General features: G+C 32.8%; 1 protein-coding gene across 2 annotated transcripts in view; it reads right to left on the reverse strand.

The window, feature by feature from the left end:
• The window catches only part of LOC124359632 (ATP-binding cassette sub-family C member 4-like), a 114865-nt gene that overhangs the window by 61344 nt on the left and 26832 nt on the right, over positions 1-26689 (reverse strand). For both annotated transcript variants that reach the window (XR_006922179.1, XM_046812536.1), the window contains exons 5-15: positions 22631-22853; positions 17938-18094; positions 17444-17582; positions 16035-16145; positions 13670-13882; positions 11332-11496; positions 10734-10855; positions 6805-6902; positions 1865-1950; positions 1486-1641; positions 1176-1393 (exon numbers count right to left, since the gene is read on the reverse strand). Coding sequence is in view for 1 of the 2 variants with exons in the window: in XM_046812536.1 (XP_046668492.1) it covers positions 1176-1393; positions 1486-1641; positions 1865-1950; positions 6805-6902; positions 10734-10855; positions 11332-11496; positions 13670-13882; positions 16035-16145; positions 17444-17582; positions 17938-18094; positions 22631-22853 (1688 nt within the window). In the remaining variant the exon portion in view is untranslated. The remainder of the gene's footprint in view (positions 1-1175; positions 1394-1485; positions 1642-1864; positions 1951-6804; positions 6903-10733; positions 10856-11331; positions 11497-13669; positions 13883-16034; positions 16146-17443; positions 17583-17937; positions 18095-22630; positions 22854-26689) is intronic.

The following is a 26689-nucleotide window of genomic DNA, read 5'->3' on the forward strand; positions in this document are numbered from 1 at the left end:
TACCAGAAACTGTAGATTTATCAATCGCCAAAAAAGAAGATTTGAGGAAAATGTTACCTTATATAAAAGAAGAAAACAGGAAATTTTTTGAAAAAATTTGTATAAACTAACTGATTACAATGACATTTTTCAATATAATGTTAACAATATTTCATTTTTACCCTGTACGTTTTTATAATTAATTGTACCTTTTTCATTAAACATGTTTTACTACCATGATATCTTGTTCTTTTTTAATACCTGGACTTAGCTCTTTTAGAACGTCTATGCATAAGGCACATAGCTCTTTTCCAAAAATGTCAATTAAAAATTTTTTTTTAAATATTTTCATTACATATAAAAGATTTTAAAGACATAGAAGAGTTCATATATTTATAGAAACCATGTTTACTTAATTTCAATTAAGAAAAATAATTATAATACGAATAAAACAGTGTTTTGTTGTTTTCCAAAAGTTCTTAAAAATGGCACATAGCTCCATTTGAACTGGAAGGCTTCATATATTAATTATATACATTATTAATTATATTTAATACATATAAATTAATATCATGTATATAAATTAATTGTATGAATAACTTATCAACACCTAGCAAAAACCACGAAAGATAGAGGCAGGAAATATAGTAAATATCTTCATAATGCGCCCAAGAGGCTTACGTAGGAACGACTATCAATTATCTCAGGAATGTTTAGAATGTGATAGAAAAAGAATACGTGAATATAGTGTAATAGGAAATTGCATGCGACGCCGCGGGCAACTGCTAGTATTTTTATATAAAGGGCATTCTTATTGTTGGGTAAATTTTCACATTCAACTATTTCATGGTAGAAATATTTATCAATTTGATATTTTATATCAAGAATTTGTATTGGCCAAAGATAAATAAAAAAAAATATTTGTATATGATACATAAAGAGGTAAAGTTTAAAAATATATTGAAGTGACTCTATCTTAGATTTATAAAAACGATCTACTTTCCAAAAACAAAATTGTATAAGAATGGCCTTTACACTAGACTGTAAACTATTGCAGTCAATTCTTACTATTAATTGGTAGGCAGTTGTACATTTTTATGGATGTATACCTAAAGCTACTCTGGGCTATTTAATGGACTTTAATCCACAATAGCTCTCTGTATTACCATGCTATGTTACTGTGAAGTTATTCATACCAGTAAGCTATCCAGTAGTCATAGCTGCTGATGAGGATCTGTGTGACAACAAACAGTGCAACCACTGCAAAACAGTAGAGTGAACTCACTCCCGCACCCAGGTACTCTCGATACACTTCCAGAGACGGCTTTTTTGACATCTGCTCTGCTTCCCGTTCATTCTCAAATTCCTCAAATTCTATCAACTCATCACCCGCCATGCTCAAAGACTTCTCACTCTAAAATTCAAACATATAAAACCAATCATTTCCAGCAAAGAACATAAATTTCTTAATTAGAGTACTTAAGTAATGAGTGACCCCGATATTACCCTAGTAGATTTGCGCTGAGTGTTGCGTTGAAGGATAGGTTCTGTACTCAAAAATTTAAACTGACTTTTCTCATATTCTGGAGTTGCCAAAACTGATGCAAAGTTGTAATGGCTACGTCTTAGCTCCTTGAATGTTCCTTGCATCAAAATTCTGCCCTACAACAAAGGAAAAAAGATAAAACCAGTGATTAGCTGACATTCAAGAGGAATGATCATTAAAGAATATTATTCTAAGTACATATTAATAAACTATATCTCATCACCCAAATAATATACATATATTGGAATTTTACCAACTTATTTTTAAATAGTTTAAAAAAAACTTACAGGTTTAAAATTGCAAGTTGGTAATATTACTTTATATTTAAAGATAACTTACATTCTCCATTAGAATTAAATGATTCACTTTAGAAAGGTGCTGCACTTGGTGGGTAACTAGAATTCTGGTTTTGTCCCCAAGAAACTCTGGAAAAAAGTTATATTTAATAATAATGGGATGGCCATGGTCAATAATGGGCATGTCTTTTTATTCAAAATATTAAGCTAAAACCTTGTATCAATGGCTGAAATAAAAATGTAAACACCATTAAATACTGCATAAACGTTCCTGCTCCTTACAAAATGCAAACAATTCATACACAATTTATGTTATTTCTACAGCAATGCACAAAATATACTCTCCCCCTCTCTCACTCTCTTTAACCCCCAATTTGTTATAATAACCCTGGAACTGGCAAGGTTGTAATTTATAACTCATTTGTTCCAAATGTGAGTACAGACTTTTGCATATTATTGTGGTACAAATGTTTTTTTTTTACTCTTAACTGCTTGTATAACATAAAATAAACTTAAATTAAGTGCTTTTTTTTGTAGTAAGGTCAAAAAATGCAAAACGGGTGTTCTGAGTCTGGTACATGTTTATAAGAAAGTCACTGACCCCATCAACTTCCACCCAAATCAACCACCATTAATTTAAGTTGGGCCATCCCACTGGCTTTACTACAGACTAGTGACCAATGACATAAATGTACAACAGAACACAAAAATCCCTTACGTCAGGCGCGGGAATTGAACCCATGACTCTAAGGCTAACTCCTGTGTCCAAGAGAAGCGTCGTGGACCACACAGCCATCCTGACTTGATGATATGAATATGCAAATAGGAGGGCTGTTCAAAAAGTATCAGACTTTTGTTACTTAAAAGTGCATTTATTGAACTAGAGTTACAAAACCTTTAATTCTCTTCAAAGTTGTCTCGCTGGTGATGCACAAACTTCTCCCAGCACTTCTGCCACTATTCAAAACATTTCTGGAAGGCATCTTTTGGAATGCTGTTAAGATCGGCCATTGTATTCTGTTTAATGTCTTCTCTTTCTTAAAAACTAGTTCCTTTCAGGGATATTTTCAGCTTAGGAAATAGTTAAAAGTCACAGAGAGCCATGTCGGGGGGGGGGGGGGGAGTACGGAGCTTGGCGAACCAGAGGTGTGTTGTTTTTAGTGAGAAAACTCTAAATTAGATGTGCTGAGTGGGCAGGTGCATTGTCATGGTGGAGCTGCCAAGTTTTTGTTGCCCACAGATTTGGTCGTTCGCGCTGCACAGCATTAAGTAGGCGACCAAGAACCTCAAGATAGTATTCTTTTGTGACGGTTTGGCCGTGTGGTATGTACTCATGATGCACCACTCACTGGAGTCAAAGAAGACTGTCAACATGACCTTGAATTGGCTGCGAACTTGCCGTCCTTTTCTTGGTCTTGGAGATGTTGTGTGTTTCCACTGTGATGATTGCATCTTGGTTTAGAGTCGATCCATAAATCCACAATTCATCACCAGTGTTCATGAAGTCTGGGTTACTGTTTGCACTGTCCAGCATGTCTTGTGCAATTTCAAGGTGCAGTTGTTTATGCTCCTTTGTCAGCAACTTTGGAACAAATTTTTGCGGACACTATTCTCATTTTCAAATCCTTGGTTAAAATCGAATGTACTGATCCAGTTCTCGGACTGTAAGACGACTGTCCTCGGTGACTAAATTTCACACTTGTTCAATAACATTATCATTCCGGCTTGTCGATGGCCTGCTGAACGCGATTCACTTTCCACTAACGTTTGACCATTTTTGAATCAATTGTACCACTCTTTTATTCGAGTACTGCCATGGCAGACTCCCCAAAAGCCTGTTGAATTTTGCAAATTATTTCCACTTTCGACTCACCAAGCTTTTGGCAAAGTTTAATGCAGTAACGCTGCTCAAGTTTTTCTGTCATTTTATAAGTTAATAAAAATCAACAGGCACAACAGAGAGGTCTACACTACTAGGCTGACTGCCGGTGACTGAAGCTTTTTCATGAGACAAAACAGTGCATACGTGTGCATGACAGTCCCCTCCAACTAAGCATGGCTACCAGCGCCTCATTCATTTAAGCGGGAGGACAGAAGTGCTCCGATACTTTTTGAACAGCCCTCGTAGCTCACTTAGGGTACCTGTTGTATAAGTCAACTGGATTGCATGTCAGTTCTAGGGTTAGGACCCATAATTTTCTTTAGAGTGTGGCATTTTCCTAGATATTAGAAGGTTTACTGTTGTTCTCTTGTTTGTTATTAAATAATTTCTATGTTGTCAAAAATGATATACGAGTTCATGTAACAATTATGGACAGCTTAAATGTGTCAGATTATTTGTCGAATGTGAGAGCTTCAAATGGTTTCATAGCTATCTAAGTGAATGAAGACAAATAGTAGAACTGAAACAGACTATTAATGGAAGGACAGTAAATATAAAATCTGCTTCAAGAGAAGTAAAAAGAGGAGTCCCCCAAGGGTCTGTGTTGGGACCAGTCTTGTTCGTTCTGTTCACTTGCGACCTCTCCACATTCATGGAACCTTACAGTCAGATAATCATGTATGCTGATGACACTGTGCTGCTATCCAACAACAAAACAGCTGAGGCTTTGGAAATAGCCTCATACATATCTGTCAGCATGGCTCATGATTACTGTATAGCAAACGACTTGGTCTTTAATGAAGAGAAGACAACACAGATGATTTTGGGTAAGCACAAGAAAAGAGTCTCTGGAACACCCAAGATTGCAACTGTTGAACAAACGAAGCACCTTGGAATGATTCTTGACGACAAACTTTCATAGGACAGCCACATTGATTCTCTTTGCTTAAAACTCAACACCGCTTTGTATGTACTGAGAAGAACCACGGCAGTGAGTATAGAATTGACTACAAAAACAGTCTATCACTCGCTCTTTGAGTCTCATGTTAGATATGGAGTGATTCTATGGGGCAGCGCGTCCTCAAAGAACTTTCAGCGGATACTACTCATTCAAAAGCGAGCAGTAAGAATCATGGCTTCCCTCCAACATCAAGATAGTTGTAGAGAGGTATTTTAAACACTAAGAATATTGACAGTTGTGGCTATTTATATAATTGAAGTCATTGTACATGCCTCCAAACAAGGACTTACTAGAAATGGTGATCTTCATGGCCTGCAAACAAGATATGCTCAAGACTTCAGCCTGGCAATACACAGGACATCTCTATTTTCCAAAAAAACCATCATATGCAGGAGTGAAACTCTATAATCTACTCCCACCTAAGCTGAAAGAAGACAATCCTGAAATTCTAAAACGAAGACTGAAGACCTGGTTGCTGAGAGAATCGATCTACAGCCTGGAAGAATTTGTGACATGCTGTAGAACATCCCAAGGAGAGACATAACCTTATGTATTACTTAGATTTAATTTTTTTATTCGTTTTATCGATTGTTGACCCTTATTCTGTACTTGATGTTCACGAATAAAGCCTACTGATTGATTGATTGATTCACTATTTACAAAATACAGTACATTTTCTGAAAGTTTAAAGTCTAGGTATGAAGAAACTCCAGTCTGTGGTACAAAACTGATCTATAATCTGGCTGAAAAAATCCTAATAGCTTGACTATGGATTCGGATATAACTGTTAAAATACTCGGATACAACTGTTAAAGTACTTCTATCTGTATCAGTATCTGAATTTATATTCGTTATTCAGGAGATTGCCAAATAAATAATGACTAAGATTACCTAATATTAGGTACGTTTAAGAAGTAAGAAAATGTGATCTGATTTAGCAGGACTCGCTAAGGAAAACACTAACTTGAAGACCTTGGTTGGTGCCTTCAACTCTTTAGCTGTTCTTCCTGATTTATCAAATCTTCAGTTTAAGATAAAGCCTACATAAAATGATGATATTGTTGAGAAGCTAATTTTTGGTCTTGATATATAAATAAAAAATATGTTATATTCAATATCATTTCATGAAAGTAGACATTATATACTTATATAAAGTGAATTTTCCTAGTATCCTTGGCACTGGTAAAGATGAAAAAAGGTAAAAAAATTAAAATTTCGAGTTGACTAAGCTAAAGTATTTTTGTCAATTTCTTAAGTAAAAAAAATTAATAACCTGAACATATCCAAATATTTCCTACAAAATCCTATAATAGCTTTTAAAGGGATTATCTTGTTAATATTTAAGCTGGATTTATAAATCAAAATTTGGACAAAATACGTCAAAGCATTTGTCATAAAGATAAAAATGTCTTAAGATTGACTGTAATGAATAAATTCTATGATCTTTATATCATTTTATAACTAATATTTAAATAAATGGTGTTTGATTAGAGAAATTGAAATGTAAATAATCTTAATATATACTTTAATTTCAAAATCTTTGTCAAAGAAATTAATAGAAGTAAAAAGTATCATCAGAAAAACTCTAAATATCATTTCTGGAAAAAATAAAAAAAAACATTCCCAATTTGGAATTAGATGTATGGTATACTTTACAGATTCACGGTCAATTCCCTTCTTTCTTTTTATTATTTTCTAGATCTACCACTTACAGCTTACCAATAGTAACTCCACTAAATAAAAATGATTAAATTCATTACAAAAACTGTTAGCAGAGAATATTATTTTGAAACTTAATTGGGAAGCATTTGCAGGAATTAACCATTATTACAATCACACAAATAAATACTAAATCAAATGTTTTTGACAAAACTGTGTAAACATCCAAAATAATAAACTTAATCATAAGTTCTTGTTAGATAAAATAGGGATGAAACATCAATGGAAACAATAAGTAATAGAAATACCATAGACAACTTTGAGGACATTATGAGCATGCAATATTTAGAAAGAATAAAGCTGATAAAAATTTCCAATTCAATGATATATGGGCATTAGTAAAACACGGACAAGGTCTCTAAGCCTAGAATCTGATCCATACAGTGATCTAAGAAGGTTATAACACTAGGGCTTGACATACCTTCTATACAATTGTAGAAAATGAGTTTCCCCACATGAGAGTCAACAGCAGATAGAGGATCATCCAAAAGATATATGTCTGCTTTTTTGTATATAGCCCTGAAACAGACAATTTATAATCTTTAATATTATAAACTAATTTAGGACAGTAAACTTTTGAAAAAGTTTTAAAAGTTAGTAGAAAAACTTATAATTACTTTTATGCATTTTTAACATTTTCATTTTTATGACCTGGGTATCTATTTGATGCAGGTAAACATTTTTTATAGAAATACTAACAGTCACCTTTGGCTTCACAGGCAATTTCATGCTTAAAAACAGGGACATCATGGGCATATTCCTTTTAAATGACATTCTAAACACTCCAGAGATAAGTGATAGTCACTGGAAGATATTCCAACCTCCTGATCCATTTTAGATTTAAGTTTGAAGGGCAAGTGTTTTGGGACCCTGAAGTCAAAGACTGAGTTTTTTTTAAGTACTCGTGAATAACTCAAATTTCTCTCAAACACTGAGTACTATTTTATTGAATAGTTCCAGTGGTTTCAATAATAACTGAACTATTATAGGCCAGTATGGATGAATATTAAAGTTCTTAGCTTTTCAGTTAACACACTTAAAATATAATCACTTATGGAGCCTTACGTAATTTAGTGGGCATATTTTAGGTATATATTATGTCATGGTTAACATCATCAGATGTTAAGCAAAATTGAAAATGACTATTATTTCAGGATTTGCAAATGTATGACCACATCTGGTTCTAATGAACTATAGTTTCAACACCAATATTGAATTTACCTTATTGACACCATCAAAAAAATATGTCAAAAAGTGTATATTTATGACCATTATGATTTACTCTGATTTTAGTACTTTTTCATGCCCTAGTTGATAGAAAATATGTATACATACACAGGTCTTAGAAGCCTACTTCTGTCAAAAGACACCTAACAGTCTTTAAATTTATAATAAAATTTAGATAGTAACTTTGTCTTTGATATTTACATTACAGTACTGACCAAGCACTATATATTATATCCAGCACAAAGATTGTAGATGTTGAAAGATTTTACTTGGTTCTGGACAGAATTGCATTAGTAGCCATAATGTAAATGCACTAATAAATAATATAAACTAATAATCAATATAAATATACAATATAAATAATAATTTTTTCCCCATATATTCTGTTTTCATTTCATAGAATGTCAAGTTATGTTTGTCAATGCTGATTTTATTACGTGTATTGTAGTCATGCTTTACTGTTAAAAATGTTGTAAAATTACTTTTAACGTATTTAATGACCTCCGTAACAATACTATAAATTGTTGGAATTTTGAGCTCACTAAACAGGTGTTTTACTGAATCTCGTCTGTTTAGGTTTAATATTATTCTAACTGCTTTTTTTTTGCATTTTTAGTATCTTTTCAAGATTTTGTTTGGATGTTGCTCCATAGATACTTATTCCATATGCTAAATGTGAATGAACGAGTGCGTAGTAAATTTTTTTTAAGCACTTTGGTCGCATAACTTTGACATACGCCGTAAGGCGTAGATTCCAGATGAAATTTTATTTAATACATTGTTAACATGTTTATTCCAAGAAAGGTGTTCATCTATGATTAAACCTAAAAATTTGGTACAATTTTCTTGTGTTATGAGATAATTGCCAATTATAAGTGATGGTTGAATTTTGGGCCGATTTTGTTTGGTCGAGAACGTTATGAAATTGGATTTTTTTAAATTCAATAACAGATTATGATTTTTTAAGAATCTGAAGAATTTTTTATGAGTCAAATATTATTTACAAAATGACAATATTTTTTTATTTGGTTCTTCTATCTGCAATCTTTTGTGATAATTTGATTAAAATGTGGTATGAAATGAATATCAACTAATTATTGTATAACCTCCCATATATCACAAGTATGCTGTCGAAAGGTTGAAGTAATTGTGAATAATTTCTTGTGAGCTTTAAAACTGTTATGAATAAGATGTAGGCAATTCCAATGCATCGACTCCAGAAAATAATATCCGACTGTACCTGTTACTGTTATTATTATTAGGCATTACATTGTTTTATTATTGCAGTGTAGTTTTGTTATAAATTACTATCATAAGTGTTTTCTCTAGGGAACAATGTTTCTATTTTATAACAACACTTCTCTAACTTTCCCTAAAAACAACAGGAGACATTTAGCTACATCATAAACATAGCTGTAAATTTTACAGTTTATGATAAGCAGTTTTAAATTTTCAAACATTCTCTGGGTTTTGTGCACCTAGATCTGTAGATTTTATACACCATTTAATATTATTTTGCAGCATTTAATTATTTTTGGACTAATCTCAATACATCTCATATACGAGGTGTGTTCAAAAAGTATCGTGAATTTTGAATTTTCACGGGTTACGTATATTCGAATTTCGATTCTTTTGTGGCGTTATGTTGGTACATATGTCTCTCACTTATGTTGACAATTTCGGCCATTTTGAATGTTCAGTTAATTGTTGACAGCTGCTTTGCTTGCACGTGTTTTGGTTCGTCTTCGTGTGAAAAATGTGTGAAAAATGAAATTAAGTGCGCAGATGCATTCCGAATGTTGACTGTGGCATACGGAGAAGCTACTTTGGACAAAAGCAACGTTTATGGGTGGTACAAAATGTTTTCAGAAGGCCGAGAAGATGTGAACTATGAAGAGCGTGCTGGACGCCCGAGCACTTCAACAATAGACGAAAAAATTGATGAAGTGAAGAAAATGGTATTGGCCAATCGTTGAATCACTGTTAGAGAAATTGCCGAGGGCCTAGGCATATCGATTGGCTCGTGCCATTCGATTTTAATCGATAATTTGGGCATGAGACGGGTCGCCGCAAAATTCGTACCAAAATTGCTCAATTTCGATCAAAAACAGCATCGCATGAACATTGCTAATGAGATGTTGGAATCTGTCCGCAACACAAACAACTGTCCGCCAAACAAAAATTGGCTTTTGCACCATGATAACGCCCCTGCTCACACATCGCTACTTGTATGCGACTTCTTGGCCAAAAACAACACACTAATGATACCGCAGCCACCATATTCCTCAGATCTGGCCCCCTGTGACTTTTTCTTGTTCCTGAAACTGAAGAGGCCTATGAAAGTACGACGCTATGCCACGTTTGACGAGATAGAGACAGCATCGAAGGAGGATACAAAAAAATGATTTTTTAAAGTGCTTTGAAAATTGGAAAAAAACGTTGGCAGAAGTGTATAATGTCCCAGGGGGATTACTTTGAAGGGGACAAAATAGATATTCACGAATAAATAAATATTTTTTAAAATACACAAAATTTGCGATACTTTTTGAACACACCTCGTATATTTGTTTGTAACAAGATGCTCAAAAAATATGTTATGCAAAAATGCCTTAATATAAAAGTGTTTTTATAACAAATGCAAACTTTTTTGATTTACAGAAACTAACATAATTTATTATAACTATTTACAATATTGAAATATACTGCAAGTTTTTGTTAGGCAAAGAGTTATAAATATGGAAGTGGTCAAATACAGTAAATTAAAAAATTTGCCACAGATCCTAATTTTTAACTTTTGTTGGTTTTTTTTTATAAAATATTTGTAATTCATTGGTCTTATTTTAACTTTATATGTTTATAAAATATTATTTCTTTTGTTGGGTGAAAAAGCTGTATTTTTCTAATAGTATTTTTCTTTATAAAATACTAAATTGAGTATTTTTCTTTATAAAATACTAAATTGAGTAGTTTTCTTTATAAAATACTAAATTGAGTTATTTTATAGCTAAGTTTTGAAATTAAAATAATACGTAACTTAATATTATTAATATGTACTTTTATATATTTTACTTTTTAATACTTAGAAAATATTATTTAGTAATTTTAAAAAAGCCTGTAAACTACCTGGCCAAGTTGATTCTTGCCTTCTGACCCCCGGAAAGTGCAGCTCCTTTCTCTCCTACCAGAGTCTTGTCTCCTCGAGGCATCAACTCAAAATCCTTTTCCAGTTCACAAACTTTACAAACCTGTAATGGAAGATTTCTATGAATTTAAAAATGTTAAAATTACCTTGATGTGGGATACAATGAGAGTTTTTGTAGTTTTAAAAAGCCCAGCATGTTGAGACCATGATTGATTGAGATGGCTGACGAAGATAACAGTTTCGATAAGAATTGTGACAGGTGATGCAGACAGCTCTTTTTTAACCCTCAGAAAAAAACTGCTTAAATAAAAACAAAAATGAACCAAAAATCAAATGAATGAACAAAGTTATTCATCAGAAACAACATAATTTTGTACAATATCAACAGAAAGAATGTCAAATGCCTCAGCATTCTCACCAGCAATGCCACCAACTGTAGGATAAAAAATTTTCCTTCAAAAATTATCTACTGAAATATAGGTAATTTAGTCTGGGGAATTACTCTACTTTGAACAATTATATGCACCACAAAATTATGTCAACAACACAGAACAGAATATGACGAAAACTATTACTTACAGCTTTGTACCTAGTAGAATTGTAATCCTCCCTGAAGAGTATATTCTGACGCACAGAACTACTAAATATCCAAGGCTCCTGTGCTGCATAAGAAATAGTTCTGTTTATATTCATCTTCCCTTCGGTTTTTGTCAGCTCTCCAAGAAACAGATTCAACAGAGAACTCTAGAAGCAAAATAATGATGGATTGGGATATTACTCTGTACTTTTCTATGTTTATAAATACTGGAAAGTTCTAATTAGAAACATTATGGAACTGCCTGTTTTGAAGATAAGGTAAATAATATATCTGTATTTATTGATAGTATATTTATTAATTACAATTAAAATAGGAAAGAATAATACTTTATTGCACCTTTGAATATTTCTGTTTAAATTTTTTCCTCTTTCAATGGAACAAATATGTGAATTCAAAAGCAATCTACAGTTTTGAATAATTAATAAATCTCAATATATTTTTTTAGTTCTCCCAAGAGTAGAAGCTAGCTTGGTTGCAATGCTCTCCTCTTGGCTCCAACACATCCTAAAATTGAAGTAAATGTATGAAGTTTATATGTTTATAAAATATTATTTCTTTTGTTGGGTGAAAAAGCAGTATTTTCCTAATAGTAGTTTTCTATTACTTACAGCTTTATTCTAGCTATTTATACTATTTACTATTATTTATACTATTAATATTCTAGCTTTGGAAACACTGACTGTTTCCGGGCATCAAATGACATTTCTGGTGAAAACTTTACATTGTTGAACATAATCTCAACCACAATATTTTGTCATTTGAGTGTATTTAGTGTTGTTTGTAGTTAGTTGCAAAAGCTTTATTAAGCTCAATTTTGCAGCACTGTAAAAAAACTGGTATAGTGAGTTAAAACGTGGTCGATATTTACTCCAGGACGAAATCTGTGACGGTCATCCAAAATCATCGGTTGTTCCTGAAAACATCGATGTTTTTCTTGAACTAATTAAACGATCGTCATGTGATATACCGTGAGATTGACGCATCTTTGGGCATTAGTATGATTAGTATTAACAAGACAAAACATCATTATTTGGCCTTAAAAAAGTTTTTCTCATTAGGTCTTGCATAATTTGACCAATGCACAAAGCCTTACATCGACTGGTGCATTGAAATTTTGAAAATATTTGTTACAGTTGTATCAAATTATGTCTATAACACCAGGGCAGGTGTAGAATTATGGATCTATTCATATGATCCTTAAACAAAACTCAATAAAATGTGCGTTTTTCAAGACAAGCCAAATCCAACAAAAGTTGTTTGCAGAAGAAGAACATTGAAGCAAATGATGCAGGCATTGGTAGCCTGTTCTTTGGTATTACCGGCCATGTGGCTACAGTGGTGTTAGAGCAACTTAAGACAGTTAACTCTGAATGGTACATGACCATTTTTTTTGCCAGAAGTCATTGGAGAAATTTGAAAAACGTCAAGAAAGAGATGAATCTTTTTCATCATGACAATGCAAGCTCTCACATCGCTGCTCAAACAAATTTAACTTTTAACAAGCCAGAAGGTTGGATTGATGGGCCATCCACCATACAGCCCTGATTTGGCACCCAATGACTTATTTTTGTTCCCATACATCAAAAACAATCTGCTTGGTCAACGGTTTTCTATACCAAAAGAAGCTGTTTTTTTGTTCTAAACGCTTATTTTGGAGCTACTACAGTTAGAATAGAAAATGTGCTTTAAACATTAGTTCAAACACATAGAAAAGTGTATTAAAACATTCACAAGTATGTGTACCCCATCAGATACACACAAACTTTCACAACTGCTGTAGTGTACCCGGTCCGGCACACACCGAGCTTTCGTAAAGCGCTTCGTGCTCCCGATGGGGTACACGTTCCCTTATTGCGTTTTTACTGTTTGCCTGTCTTGGTGGTTTGTTAAATGTGATCCTGCGCGTAGATAAATACCCTAGATTATCGTGTACTCTGTCGGGCACATGATTCCTTAATTTTGTAGGTAAATTAATTTTTTATATACCCCTCGGGGTACACAGAGAAACACTAAAAAAACAAATGGAAATCTTTTTTTGTGCCAAACTGCGAAGCCTACATACTTTTCTTGTTATACTTAGACGTTTAATGAAAAAAAGATTACAGTTATTCGCCAATATCGAAAAATTTTATGGCAAATTAAAAAAACAGGAAATAAGCCGTCGTTGTATACGTGTTAATCTTAATTGGAAATATTTTGAAAAACAATAAAGATAGATTCGATCATAAATACTTATTTTTTCATTGTTAAGGCAGAAATATAAATAGCAACCTCTAAAATCAAAATTAAAAAAATAATGGCAGATGTAGAAGTACCAACCTTGCCGCTACCAACTGTACCAATGACAGCCACAAGCTGACCAGCTCGGATATCAACATTGAGATCTGTCAATGTCATACTACCTGCAGATGTCCACTTGGCACTGACACCTGTCAGCAGCACTGCCTGCTCCCCCTCCACTTCCACACCACTTGTCTTCATTTCTTTGTCACTGTTACTCAATGGAACATAATCCTCTTGTAACAAGAATGCCTGAAACGTTTACCTTTTTCAGTCTTTTCTTAAGCTGCATAAAGCCACACTTACACTGCGAGTCTGTACTGAGTGATTCTGAGTATCTTATAACACAGCACGAGCATTATGAAACTGTCACAGTCAACATGTTAAACTACTTTATAATAACTGTCAAGTTATAATACATGTAGTTGACAGCTTCACTGTGTCTCTATACTGAGTGATCTTAAGTAGTTTTATAACACAGCATGTGTACGATGGCGTTTGCCACACTCAACGTGTTAAAGCATATTGTAAATATGTTGTGTTTTTAATATTGTATAAATGTTGTTATAGATATACTGTGTATCCGTTATTTAGAATTAAACTATTGGTGTTAAAAATATTAATATTTTGATAACTGATATTGTTTCTAGTTTAAAATTAAACTACAGCTTTTTACTACTTCAAATTTTAAAATTATAATCTGTATATAGTACAATATAAAGCTTTAACCCTTTCCGGGCCAGGCGGCAATATATTGCCGCCATAGATCGTGTCTGAAAAGTGCCAGGCGGCAATATATTGCCGTCGGTGACATACGCGACATGCCGCCTTGATATTCGTAATTTTCTTTAAAAAATACGACATCAAATGATTAAAGTTTTATGTTTTTTTATTCCCTGGTATATTTGTAGATATTTAATATGAATATAATTTTTATTTTGGAGGTCTATGCATTTTTATTTCGTAATTGTCACGTGACATTATCAGGTGACTCGATCTATTGTTGTTAATTCTTTATGCTTTAGTGCAATCGTACCATTGTATGCTGGATTCTTCTTCATTATTTTATTTTGTGGTTGTAAATATTAGTAGTGTTACCTGCTTAGCTATTGTGTGTAGTAGTTACAATGACTGACAATTTGCGATCTCACGGGAGTGAAATTGTAAGTAGCATATTTGTAAATAGAAAAAGTGTAAATAAATTTCAAATAAAATTGTGTAAATATTTCTTGGTAAATAGTGTTTTTAACTGTATTGAAACTGCTTATGGATCCTACAATCATCTGTTTACCGGTACATCCGTAATGTGAATATTTATTTTAAGTTTCTTGCAGTTAAGAGTCAGTTGCTTTATCACTTGTTGCGAAGTACAATTATGCGTATTTATACAAAATGTGTCATAAAAAATTTATTTATGAGAGAAATAACACAAAATTTTGTATGGTTGTTCCTTTATAAATGTACAATATAATAACATAGCTTTCTACAGTAAAATTATTTTTCCTTTTTTAATTATTTACGAAAAAAATTAAAAAATTAAATTTTTTTTATGTAATCCATTAAAACATTATTTTTTTTAAATTTTAAATTACTTAAAACTACATCTTTATATTTTTTTGTTGATAGTATATATCTATACGAGTAATTTGGTGCAACTTTTAGGTCATTCTCTAATGTTTATGAAAAGTTATAAATTTTAATCTAAGAGACTGCAAAATCGCCAATTTTAGCCTGGCACTTTTGACTAGTCACAAGGGGATAGATATGTGAAAAAATTTTGCAACATCTCATATTTGGTCCTGGCCCTGAAAGGGTTAAGCTCCACTTTTTGCCAGTTTATTGAATGAAAATAATTTATAAACTGAGAGAAATGAATGGTACTCATAAGGTTTGAGATTTAACCATTGTAAAATCTTAAAATATATTTTTTATTTCTAAAAATATATTTCCTACTCTTACGATTACTAATACATAATGTGTAACAACTAATATCATAGTATTGAGTAATCTGTACTGGCTGATGTGTTGAGAAGTAGTATTCTGTGTGTTGGTGATATCTGGTGTAATATGGTAGAGTATTCAGTAATGTACAGCCCAACTATGCCGCATGTCCTCTCCTCTACCACCATTCACGTTACATAAACAAACTAATATGCACATATGGAGGCACTCAACACAACAAATATAATACTAATAATTTAGTCTAGGCGTATGGTCGGCCAAAGACAAGAACAGACTCATTCAAACTAGTTATAGAAAACTGGGATTGATGATGGGAAAAATATGAAATCTGTTTATTTATTAACTTAACTTATTAAGAACTTCTTATTGAAACAGAAGACATTCAATGCAAAAAAAATTAAAATCTTTATTGAACATAACTATTCAAATGAACCAAAATTACCTGGATTCTTCTAATAGAAACCATACATTCAGCTATCTCTGCAAATCCTCTTGTTACAAGAGCTGTAATAGAACCAGCCAACTGAGAAAAGTATACCATCAGTACAAATATCTGCAAACAAATTAATACTTTTAAAATACAGCATTAGAATTTTTGAAATTACAATATTTTATAATTGATTTTTCTATTAGCCTGTTACTGAAGATTAATTTAAATAAACAAAACTTTGGTGTCATATAAAATTCAAAAGTTTACATTTTGTAAGGTAGGAAAAAGGTAAAGGAAGAGATAGGATGTAAGATGGGAAGGCATACAGTAGCATCGTCCACAATTATTAATAGTTTGTTATCAATAATTCATTAAATAAGTAAAAACAATCTTCACCCACACTAGTTTTGGTTGAAATTTTAACTTGAGCATAAGTACTTAAAACAGGTTTTTTAAATGTGTAAATAAATAGTTTTATCACTGTCACACAACCAGATAACGAGACCGAATGTCACCACTTTCAGAGTCGGTATGTGATTAGTTGACACTGATTTAACATTTATTTGTCTTGTTGGTTTTTAATGTGTGTCAAGGAAAATATGATTAAATAAAAAAATTACTCTTCCATATGTTAATCCTATTAATACCCTCGCATTTTGACTTCTACCAAAACTAATGCAGATGATGATAAAATTCTCTCTTATGGCAACTTTTTCTATAAATTTCAAGAAAAACTAGTATGTGTGCTTAGGCAATGCATATTGGCTCTCAGCTCCTGGACTACAACAGGGAGAATGTTTCTACAACAGCAAAAACTTAACAATTAACACAAAGTACTTCTTTATGATATGCCGAGTTTAACTAAGCTTTGTGTTTTTAATACACATTGTAATATGGTAGACTTTAGAAGATAGGGATTCTAATAAGATAAAAAATTATTAGAATCCCATAAGATCCTTAATAAGTTACACTCATTAGTCTAAATCATTATTTTGTCAGTCTAGTGACCTGGATCAAATAACCTGCAGTCATATTTGCATTAATTAGTATAACTATTACTCACTATTACAACTTTTGTTCACTATAACTGTTTCCTCAACAAATCACAGGAAACATTCAAACATACCCACATTGTCCTCCAAATTCATGAGAAAATTTTTTGCTATGTGGCTTTAATAAGAAATACATAAGAACATTTTCTATTAAAGTTATGTTTTTACATAAATCCAAAAATACTAATCCAAACAAAAGTAACAGTTAATCATGGTCAGAGCTGTTAACTGTTGGACAAGCCAACTCAGTCAAGGCTTTTGTTCATCTCTCTCATGATGGAATACATAAATGCTGAATACAAACATGTAAACATGAATTCCTGTTTATGGATATACTGTATTTTTTTCATAGCACATGTAGTAACTTACAGATACAGCCTCCAGTTGTAAACCACACAGAACAAATGTGAGGAGAACACAGAATATCGTCAGTCTGGAAGAGAATACTACGAAGAACATGAAGGCTGCCCTTAGATAAGATACTTTACGAAGAATATTCAACTCCAACCTACAACATCCTCAAAACTTAAAATATATTACTAGCAAAGACAAACATAAATACACAGCTGAGGTTAACATCGTGGAGGTGGGTCCAAATTAATACAATCCATAAATACATAACATGAAATTCACAGTCAATAACAACATTTGTTTAATGTATGTTTTTAATTTCAGATTCAGGTTAACAAATTAAATCTGGCTACATATTAGTAATTTTAAACTTTTCAAAATGTGCTATATTTGTATGTATTTTTAAATGATCTTAGACCAATCAGCCTTGAATCACTGCCAATTTGATCACCCCTTATAATCTGGAAATTGACTTTTTTACAAAATAATAGGAAATGTTATGACAAACATACTTCCTTGTGTAGTCAATGAAGATCTGAAAAGGTTTCTCCCACGCATACAACTTGATCACTTGAATGCCAAGCACGATTTCATCCATCAATCTGACTCGTTCATCTGTCTGTCTGGCAACTTGGATCCGATAATTTGCAGTCATATTGGCATTGATAACTACAACAAATAATTAAAATCCTTGTTCACTATTTGTTACCTCAACAATCTTGTATAATGGATCTTTTGTTCACATGTTTGTAACACTCATTCAATGATACATTAACTGGATTTAATTTTTACCCATGTATAAATAGTAGAAATTTAAAATTTTGTAATAAATAAATAGGATTTGAGGTCAAATTACATGAAAATTCAAACTTACCCAAATTTTTTCCCAAATTCAAAACTACCTAAATTTACGAGCAACTTTTGGGTATAAGGCTTTAATAATAAATATGTAAGAAAATTTTATATTTAAGTTATATTTTTACACAAACAAAAAATACCAAGGCAAATTTCACTATGTAAATTAAAATACAAGCAACTTTATTTTCGACTTAAAAATTACATGTAATAGACGATTGGCAATATTATGACAACAAAAATATATTAAACAATAGGAATATTAGACCCCTACTTTAAGGGATGTATAAGTTCAAAATAATATCAGTTTGAATCCAGAAATATCCATGTGTTTGAAAAACAAAATCACTTAAAAATTACAAAAAATATTATGTTTTGGAAAATTTAACAATCTTATATATCTGTGTATATCTATATACAGGGTGTATATTATGTCTGGAAACACCCAAATATATCCTTTAATAATTTAAATATAAATTTGAAACCTCTTACAATCGTGATAGAGATTGGGCATCTACTTTTTGGAACAATGTTTTTGTTATGTCACACCAACGGGGACGTCCTGCCGAGAGTATCGTGAATATTCTTAATGGAAGCCTATACCTTGTGATACATAATTTTAAAGGTAATAGCTTACTGAATTGAATGCCACAAACCCGCATCTCAAGGGAATTATTCTATCAGAAAATAGGAGCATTTTTAGTATTGAAAATTTACTGATGTTCAACAAAGTAATTTTAACATGGTTCTTGCCACAAAATGTGTTAACACTAATTTTTTTTAGCATTTTTTTAAATGTTCAATTAAATAAAACAAAAATTTCATTTTAAGCTGGTTCTATTAGCACAAATTTGCCAGTTTTTATTACAGTACAATTATGGAAATACTTATGTTATTGATTTCTTATTACAAATAAAAAATAATGTATGCTGTTAGAAAAGTCTTACAACAAACGTTTTACCTGCATTTGGTGTCAAAGCAATTGTTCGAACTGTGTTCCTTCTACGGTTTTTGACAATGAGCCAATCTTGTGTAAAATGATTCGACAGAGTTGCCTAACATTTCTTCAGTTATCAAAGCAATCTCCTCTATAATCCTGTTTCTTAGGTCTTCCAAATTATGAGGCTTTCTTCTATAAACATTGGATTTTAAATGACCCCATAGGAAATAATCGATTGGTGACAAATCCGGAGATCTTGGAGGCCATTCGATTTCTCCTCTTCGGCCAATCCATTTATGAGAAACCTTAAATCCAAATACTCTCTTACCTGTCTCCCATAATGGGGTGGAGCACCATCCTGCTGAAACCATACATTATCAAAGTATTCTCCTGATGCAATTTGAATAGCCTGGGATTATTTCATTTTGGAGCATATTGTAGTAAAGTTCGGCATTTAAATTTCCATTGATGAAAAAGGGTCCAACAATTTTGTTACCTAAAATTCCACACCATACGTTCAGTTTTTTGTGGTTGCTGTGAATGGGACTCAGTAATCCAATGTGGGTTTTCACTAGCCCAGTAACGGCAATTGTGCCTGTTAACATTGCCATTTAGGAAAAAAGTTGCCTCATCAGAAAATAGTATGTTGGTCAGAAAATCTCTATTGTCATCACATTTGCGCATCACAAGTTCACAAAACTCAACTCTTCTGTCGTAATCATCCTCACTTAACTGTTGGACTAAATGAACTTTAAATGGTTTGTATTTATTAATTTTCAAAATCTTACTCACAGACATAGGTGTGCATATCATGTTGCTGTGCAGCTTTTCTGAGCGATGTATGTGGGTCTTCAATAAATGTTTGCAAAACATCTAGTGCATGTTCTTCATCTGTTGCAGATTGTATCCTACCCCGACTTTTTGGCCGATTACGTACACTCCCTGTCATTTTCAAAACGCTCAATAGTTTTTGATATTGTTTGAAACACTTATGGGATTCCTTTCTGGGAAAGTGTCATTAAACAAATTACAAACTTCCCGATAAGATCTTTGACGATCGCCATATCCTCGCATCATCAACAGAGTAATTCGTTCTCTTTCAGACAATTCCATTAAAATGCCAAATAAAAACTGAACTACTGTAATTAGATAACTTGTTGACAGCAATGCTTCAGAGACACTGATTAACTCGACAGGAATGATATGACCTTTGTCCATTTGTAATTCCCAAGCTTAGACCTGTCTAGTGAAAGCTCCATGCTCAACAAACTGAAACCTGTAGACCAGATGATTAATAACACAATAATGTTTCTCATAGGCTAGTGACCTTTGTCTCTTTAAACCTTCCTGCTGACTGGAAAACACCAAGTACAGATTCATAAGTAATCAGAGAAAGTGACTCATAAGTTTTATTCATTGTAATAAAAACTGGTAAAATTTGTACTAATGAAACCAGCTTAAAAATAAATTGTTTATTTTATTTTAATTGAACATTTAAAAAATGCTAAAAAATTAGTGTAACACATTTTGTGGCAAGAACCATGTTAAAATTACATTGTTGAACATCAGTAAATTTTCAATACTAAAAATGCTCTATTTTCTGATAGAATAATTCCTTTGAGATGCGGTTTGTGGCATTCAATTCAGTAAGCTATTACCTTTTAAAATTATGTATCACAAGGTATAGGCTTCCATTAAGAATATTCACGATACCCTCGGCAGGACGTCCCCCGTTGGTGTGACCATAACAAAACATTGTTCCAAAAAGTAGATGCCCAATCTCTATCACGATTGTAAGAGGTTTCAAATTTATATTTAAATTATTAAAGGATATATTTGGGTGTTTCCAGACATAATATACACCCTGTATATATATATATACAGCTTTTGATGAACAGATTGGTGGGAAAGGAGTAGATTTTCTCGTTCAAAGTTTTCAAGTTGGGATCTCTGTTTTCACAAAAGATCCCAATTACATGACAGCCATTAACTTTTCATTAGTCAAGTAAGTGATCATTGTTTTTTACAACATGATAATAAAGCTGTTTCAAGTTAAAAGGTGCAATATCATAATGATTTCCCCAAGACTTTCTTCTTTATAGACATTCAACAGAACAGAACATTTCTAGATAAAGTTTTGTGGTGCTATATTCCACTGAGTTTAGAAAGTCGTCAATTATGGAAAAGGGGTCACTTATCAGCCAAATTAATAATTTCTTGAAGTTCAGGATCCCTTCTTGAGACTTGATGTCATCAGGCAGCATGTTGAAAAGTTGTTCCGTGTAGGAAGATTTTACTGAAAGTCTGAATGCTGATAAAAAGAAATTTGTAGCATACAAGTGTTTCGGGTATGTAGATCAAAGGGATTTGTCAACTTCATACATTATCACTTGCACAATTATATGGAGTGATAAGATATTACAGTTATGATTTTAATATAAAGCTGTTCAACTGGACTGTAAACAAATCAAAATTTGTACACACCTTTTAAATAAACAAGATATCTTAGCAGATTTTGTACACTTGAATAGCAGGGATACACCTCATAATACAACACTTGCTGCTGCGATACATAATCATTAACTTCATTGATTATTTTAACTAACATTCAGTCCTGTATTTAGGTTTTTACAAAGTTGTATATGTGCAGAGTCCAACTGAGGACCTTCTCAATTACTTCCTATGTATTTCGTCAGGTCTACAGATGCAGTACTGTGGAACAGCTTCTCCCCTTCTTTCCTTCTAACCATGACTATAGTTTTAGCAAATAGTGACTGCAGCTGGGGCCCAAATGTTTGTTAGCTGTAATTTTATCCTAAACTGAGTAGTATAAATACATTGTAATATCATATCAAAAATGATACCAAACAACGTATAATATACTGAAAATGTCAGAGCATTGCTTAGTCTTGAGTATAAGATGTTAGTAAATAACCTAGGATAAAAAACGGCAGGTGCCGTTCAGCTGCAATTCCTAATTGCTAATACTGTAGGATCGATCGCTGTGCATTATCCTTTGAAATTGTTTTCAGTTTAGACTCATCTAAGAATAAAATCTTTTAAAACCATTTGTTTCTATGATCATATATCTAATAATTTTTTAACCTAATAAAGGGTTGAATTCAATTTAACCCAAATTTTTAAATTTAAAGTGAATACAAAATATGTGTTAAAAACATAATTTATTTGACTCATTATTTTATTTTAATCTATATAAATTCACTATAAATTTAATACAAAATATGGTGAATATATTTTTAAACAAATTTAGGTTTTTAATCTGATAAATGACATAGTACAACAACTTGGCATACTGGGAAACTCTAGGGAAACAACATAAGTCAACATTATCATAATAGAATAATACAGTGTTAAATATCACATATGTTAATTTGATAGCTAATACTTACATTGAATTATCAAGATAATAAGAAGTACTCCAACACCGACTAAGCTGGCTAGTCCTCCAACTTTATAAATGAAGTATGTCAGAATAATTGACATAAAAGGTGCACTGATCATTGGCATTAGCATGAATGACACAAATTCAAATCGGGCAACATCATTGGACACAAGGTTGATGATCTGACCAGATGAGGTGCTTCCGAGTGCAGACTGACTGAGCCGTAAACACTATACACAATTTAAACAATACAATAAACAGTTATGTGTGGTAAGCAAAAGCGCCCTCATCAGAACACACAATTCTTTTGCAATAGGTTCTTTAGTTTAAAAAATTATGAACTTATATAACAGAAGTAATAGTTTTTTGTGCTTTTCATTACTTTTGTGGTTTACATATCAGATTGTTTTCTATGGTTTATTTTAAAACCTTAAACACATTTCTTACAACAAACGTCTGAAATAGAGATACATTTTTTAATAAAAGGATATTTTTTTATAGATCTGCATTAAAAGAACATTTACTTGTTTTCTGTAACCATTCCTTTTTTCAACTTAGCAACATAAATCACAAAACATAATTACTATACAGTCAACAAAATCAAGTAGGCTAAACTAAAACACTCTGATTTTCAGTCACTAAAACACTCAACTTGTAAGGAGCCAGGACGTCAATGTTACTGCTACTAATACGAAAACAGTAGTCTCTGAGATAGAATATGAGGGAGATGGCAATAGCCGCATAGTTACACCTACCCCTCATATATTACAGCTACTCTATATTCTACTCACTGCTACTTAGGTGGCCAGACAATACAATCTACACACTGAATTTGATTTGAAAAAATAATACATGTGTAATGATATATTGTAAAAGGTTAAAGCCAAGGAAACAAGTAAAATGTAAATCATTATACAGGGTGTCCAAAAAGTACCGGGTCGGTTAAATATTTTTCAAAATATTTAAAATAGAGCTACAAAACCTTACACAAAGTTACTGGACATAAAAATCTATTTTATCACATATTCAGTGATCCGCTACTTCCTCAGGGGGGCAGCCCACTAGGAGTCAGAAGAAAATCTTAAACGTAGGCATAGGTTGGTATGCATATCAAATTAAAGGTCTTTATTAGTAGAGTACAGAGCCACAAACCCAACCTCAAACGGATAACCGAGTCAAAAATGACAGCCGTTCAAAGATGGTTAGAGTTTGCAACTTAGGTTAATGTAAAAAATACACTGATGAGCTTTTTGATTTTAACTTTACTAACCCAAAACTGTTTACAATTAATTTTTGTTGTGGAATAATAAGTTTCATTATTTCTGAGGGGTATTCCCGCAGGCAGTAACCATTCTTGCTTTAGTTAGACGTTATTAGTGGCATTCTACTCGTTAGTAAAGACAGACCATATCAGTTTTTTACTCTTAATTTGTTTCAACTTAGTTTTATCTTGTCTTTGTTATGGCACTTAGTGAACGTGAGAGAGTTACCATATTCGTGATGCGTGGTTGGGGGGATTTAACACGGTCTTACAGTGAAGTTCAACACCTACTCAATGACTCATTTCCAAACCGAAACCCAATATCAAAATCAACAGTTACGAGAATAATAGACCGTTTTGTAACTCATGGAACTATCTCTAATCTTCCTAGAAGTGGTCATCCACCAAGTGCAACCGATCAGGATTCGAGTGTGAAAGTTCTTCAGTCATTCATTGAGAATCCTCATGAAACGCTCAGATCGGCTGCAGGCAATCATGATATGTCCAAAAGCTCTGTTCAAAACATTTAGCATAAAAATGGTTTCAAACCATACAAATTTACATTGCACCAAGAACTAAACGAAGACGATTTTGACAGACGTCTTTAGTTTTGTGAAATTATGATGACCAAGTTAGGTACAAATCAAATCCTTCTAAATGACATTGTATTTTCAGACAAGGCTACATTCATGTTAAATGGCAATGTAAACAAACACAACTGCCGTTACTGGACTGATAGTAATAAGCACTGGATGATATAAGGTCACACGCAACACCCACAAAAGTTGAATGTCTGGGCCGGCATATTACGTGGAAGAATTGTGGGGCCGTTTTTTATCAACGGAACTTTAGACGGAGCTTCTTACCTTGACATGCTCAGAAACCGTATAATACCAGCTCTTCGAAATATTGTTGGTGAAAACTTGGCTCAAATCTGGTTTCAACAAGACGGAGTACCCGCGCACTACAGGAATATTGTAAGGGATTACTTAAATGTTATGTTCCCTCAAAGGTGGATCGGAAGGAGAGGTGCCATTGAATGACCCGCTCATTCCCCCGACTTAACTTCTTTGGATTTCTTTTTCTTAAAGATAGGGTTAGTTCTTTTTTTTTATAAAAGAAAACCACGGATTTGGAACGTGAGGAAACAGGACTACAACACGCTGTGGAGGCCTTTTATCACCGATTAGCTTATTGTCAAACAACAGAAGGCGGACACTTCGAGCATCTTTTATTTGATATGCATATCAACCTATGCTTACATTTAAGATTTTCTTCTGACTCCTAGCGGGCCGCCCCCCTGAGGGAGTAGCGGATCACTGAATATGTGATAAAATAGATTTTTATGTCCAGTAACTTTGTGTAAGGTTTTGTAGCTCTATTTTAAATATTTTGAAAAATATTTAACGGACCCGGGACTTTTTGGACAACCTGTATATGCTAACACTGCAAGCCTCTCTTGCAGGTTGGATGGACTACAAAAGAGTTTTAGAATTATATATTTTGTTGCTGGAACAAGCTACTGTACCATATCTGAAACTGGAAAAAATGAAAGTCCCGGTAATGCTTTAAGAAATCTGAGATTAAATCTCCGAAATCGGGACTGTCTCGAAAAAGACAAGATCAGATGGTCAGTCTAAACTACAGAGTTTGCAGCATGTGCGATTAGTGAAAAAATATCTTAATTATCAACAGCTTAAAGCTGTATGTTACAGTTCAAGATAAATGCTTACTGATAAATATCAGAGAAAAGTGGGATTGAACCTTTTACATAAATATCACATACCCCACTCAAATAGTTTGGCTATGACACCAACAAAAGAAATAAGTTTAATATTAGAAATACGAGGATGTGTCAAATATAAATGACACTGGTTATCTAAAAATTTCGAAAGAGTCATTGCCCTACCATGGGTTGACGAGCTGGTAGCCTGTACTGTTAGGATTCCTTTACAATCAAAGTAAATCATGCGTGAACAGGAAGTTCATGTCTTTGTGGAGTAGTGCATTATAACAAAGTTTTTGTTGAATGAAAAGTTAAGCCCCACCAAAATTTTACAGTGAACATGGGTAGAGATCAGGTACAATACCCTGTCATGAATCCATGTGTTTTTGCTTGACAAAAATTATCTGATGGACGTGAAAATGTTATGAATAAGAGCCACGATTATCGCCCAAGGACAACTGTAACCAAAGTCAACATTGAGGCAGTCTACAATCTCATTAAGAGAAATCGGCACAAATCTCTTTGAAACCACAACGCTCAATATTATTATGAAGTGCTGGATGCTGTAAAATGATCATTTCAAGAGAAAGGAAGCAGCAATTGGCCAGAAGTAACATTTTTCTGCACAATACCAGCTTACATGCAGCTAACACCATGAGATAAAAATTGGTTGCATTAGGATGACAAACACTGGAACATCCACTCTATGGCCTAGATTTGTCACATTGTGACTTTCATATTTTTTGACCCCTCAAAGAAGTGCATGGAGGCCAACGTTTTGATAGCAACGAAGTGGTGGAAGTGTTTGTGCTCCAATGACTTGTGGTCCAAAAGGTCTTAACGATAATGGAATTTAAAAAAATCCCAAACTGATGGGAAAAATGTAGTCCAAGGGTGGAAGAAAAATAACTCATTTCATAAGTTTAGTCCAATAAAGCTCTGACTTTTACTGAAATCAATCCCCTTTATATTTGATATACCCTTGATCAGGGTGTTCTCTTTTTCAAACTTATTGCTAAATAAAGATTCAATTAGTTTCAAATAGGTTCCTAATACCAACAAGAATATAAACTCTTTCC

Source organism: Homalodisca vitripennis, chromosome 4 (assembly GCF_021130785.1).
Source record: "Homalodisca vitripennis isolate AUS2020 chromosome 4, UT_GWSS_2.1, whole genome shotgun sequence".
Lineage (NCBI taxonomy): Eukaryota > Metazoa > Arthropoda > Insecta > Hemiptera > Cicadellidae > Homalodisca > Homalodisca vitripennis.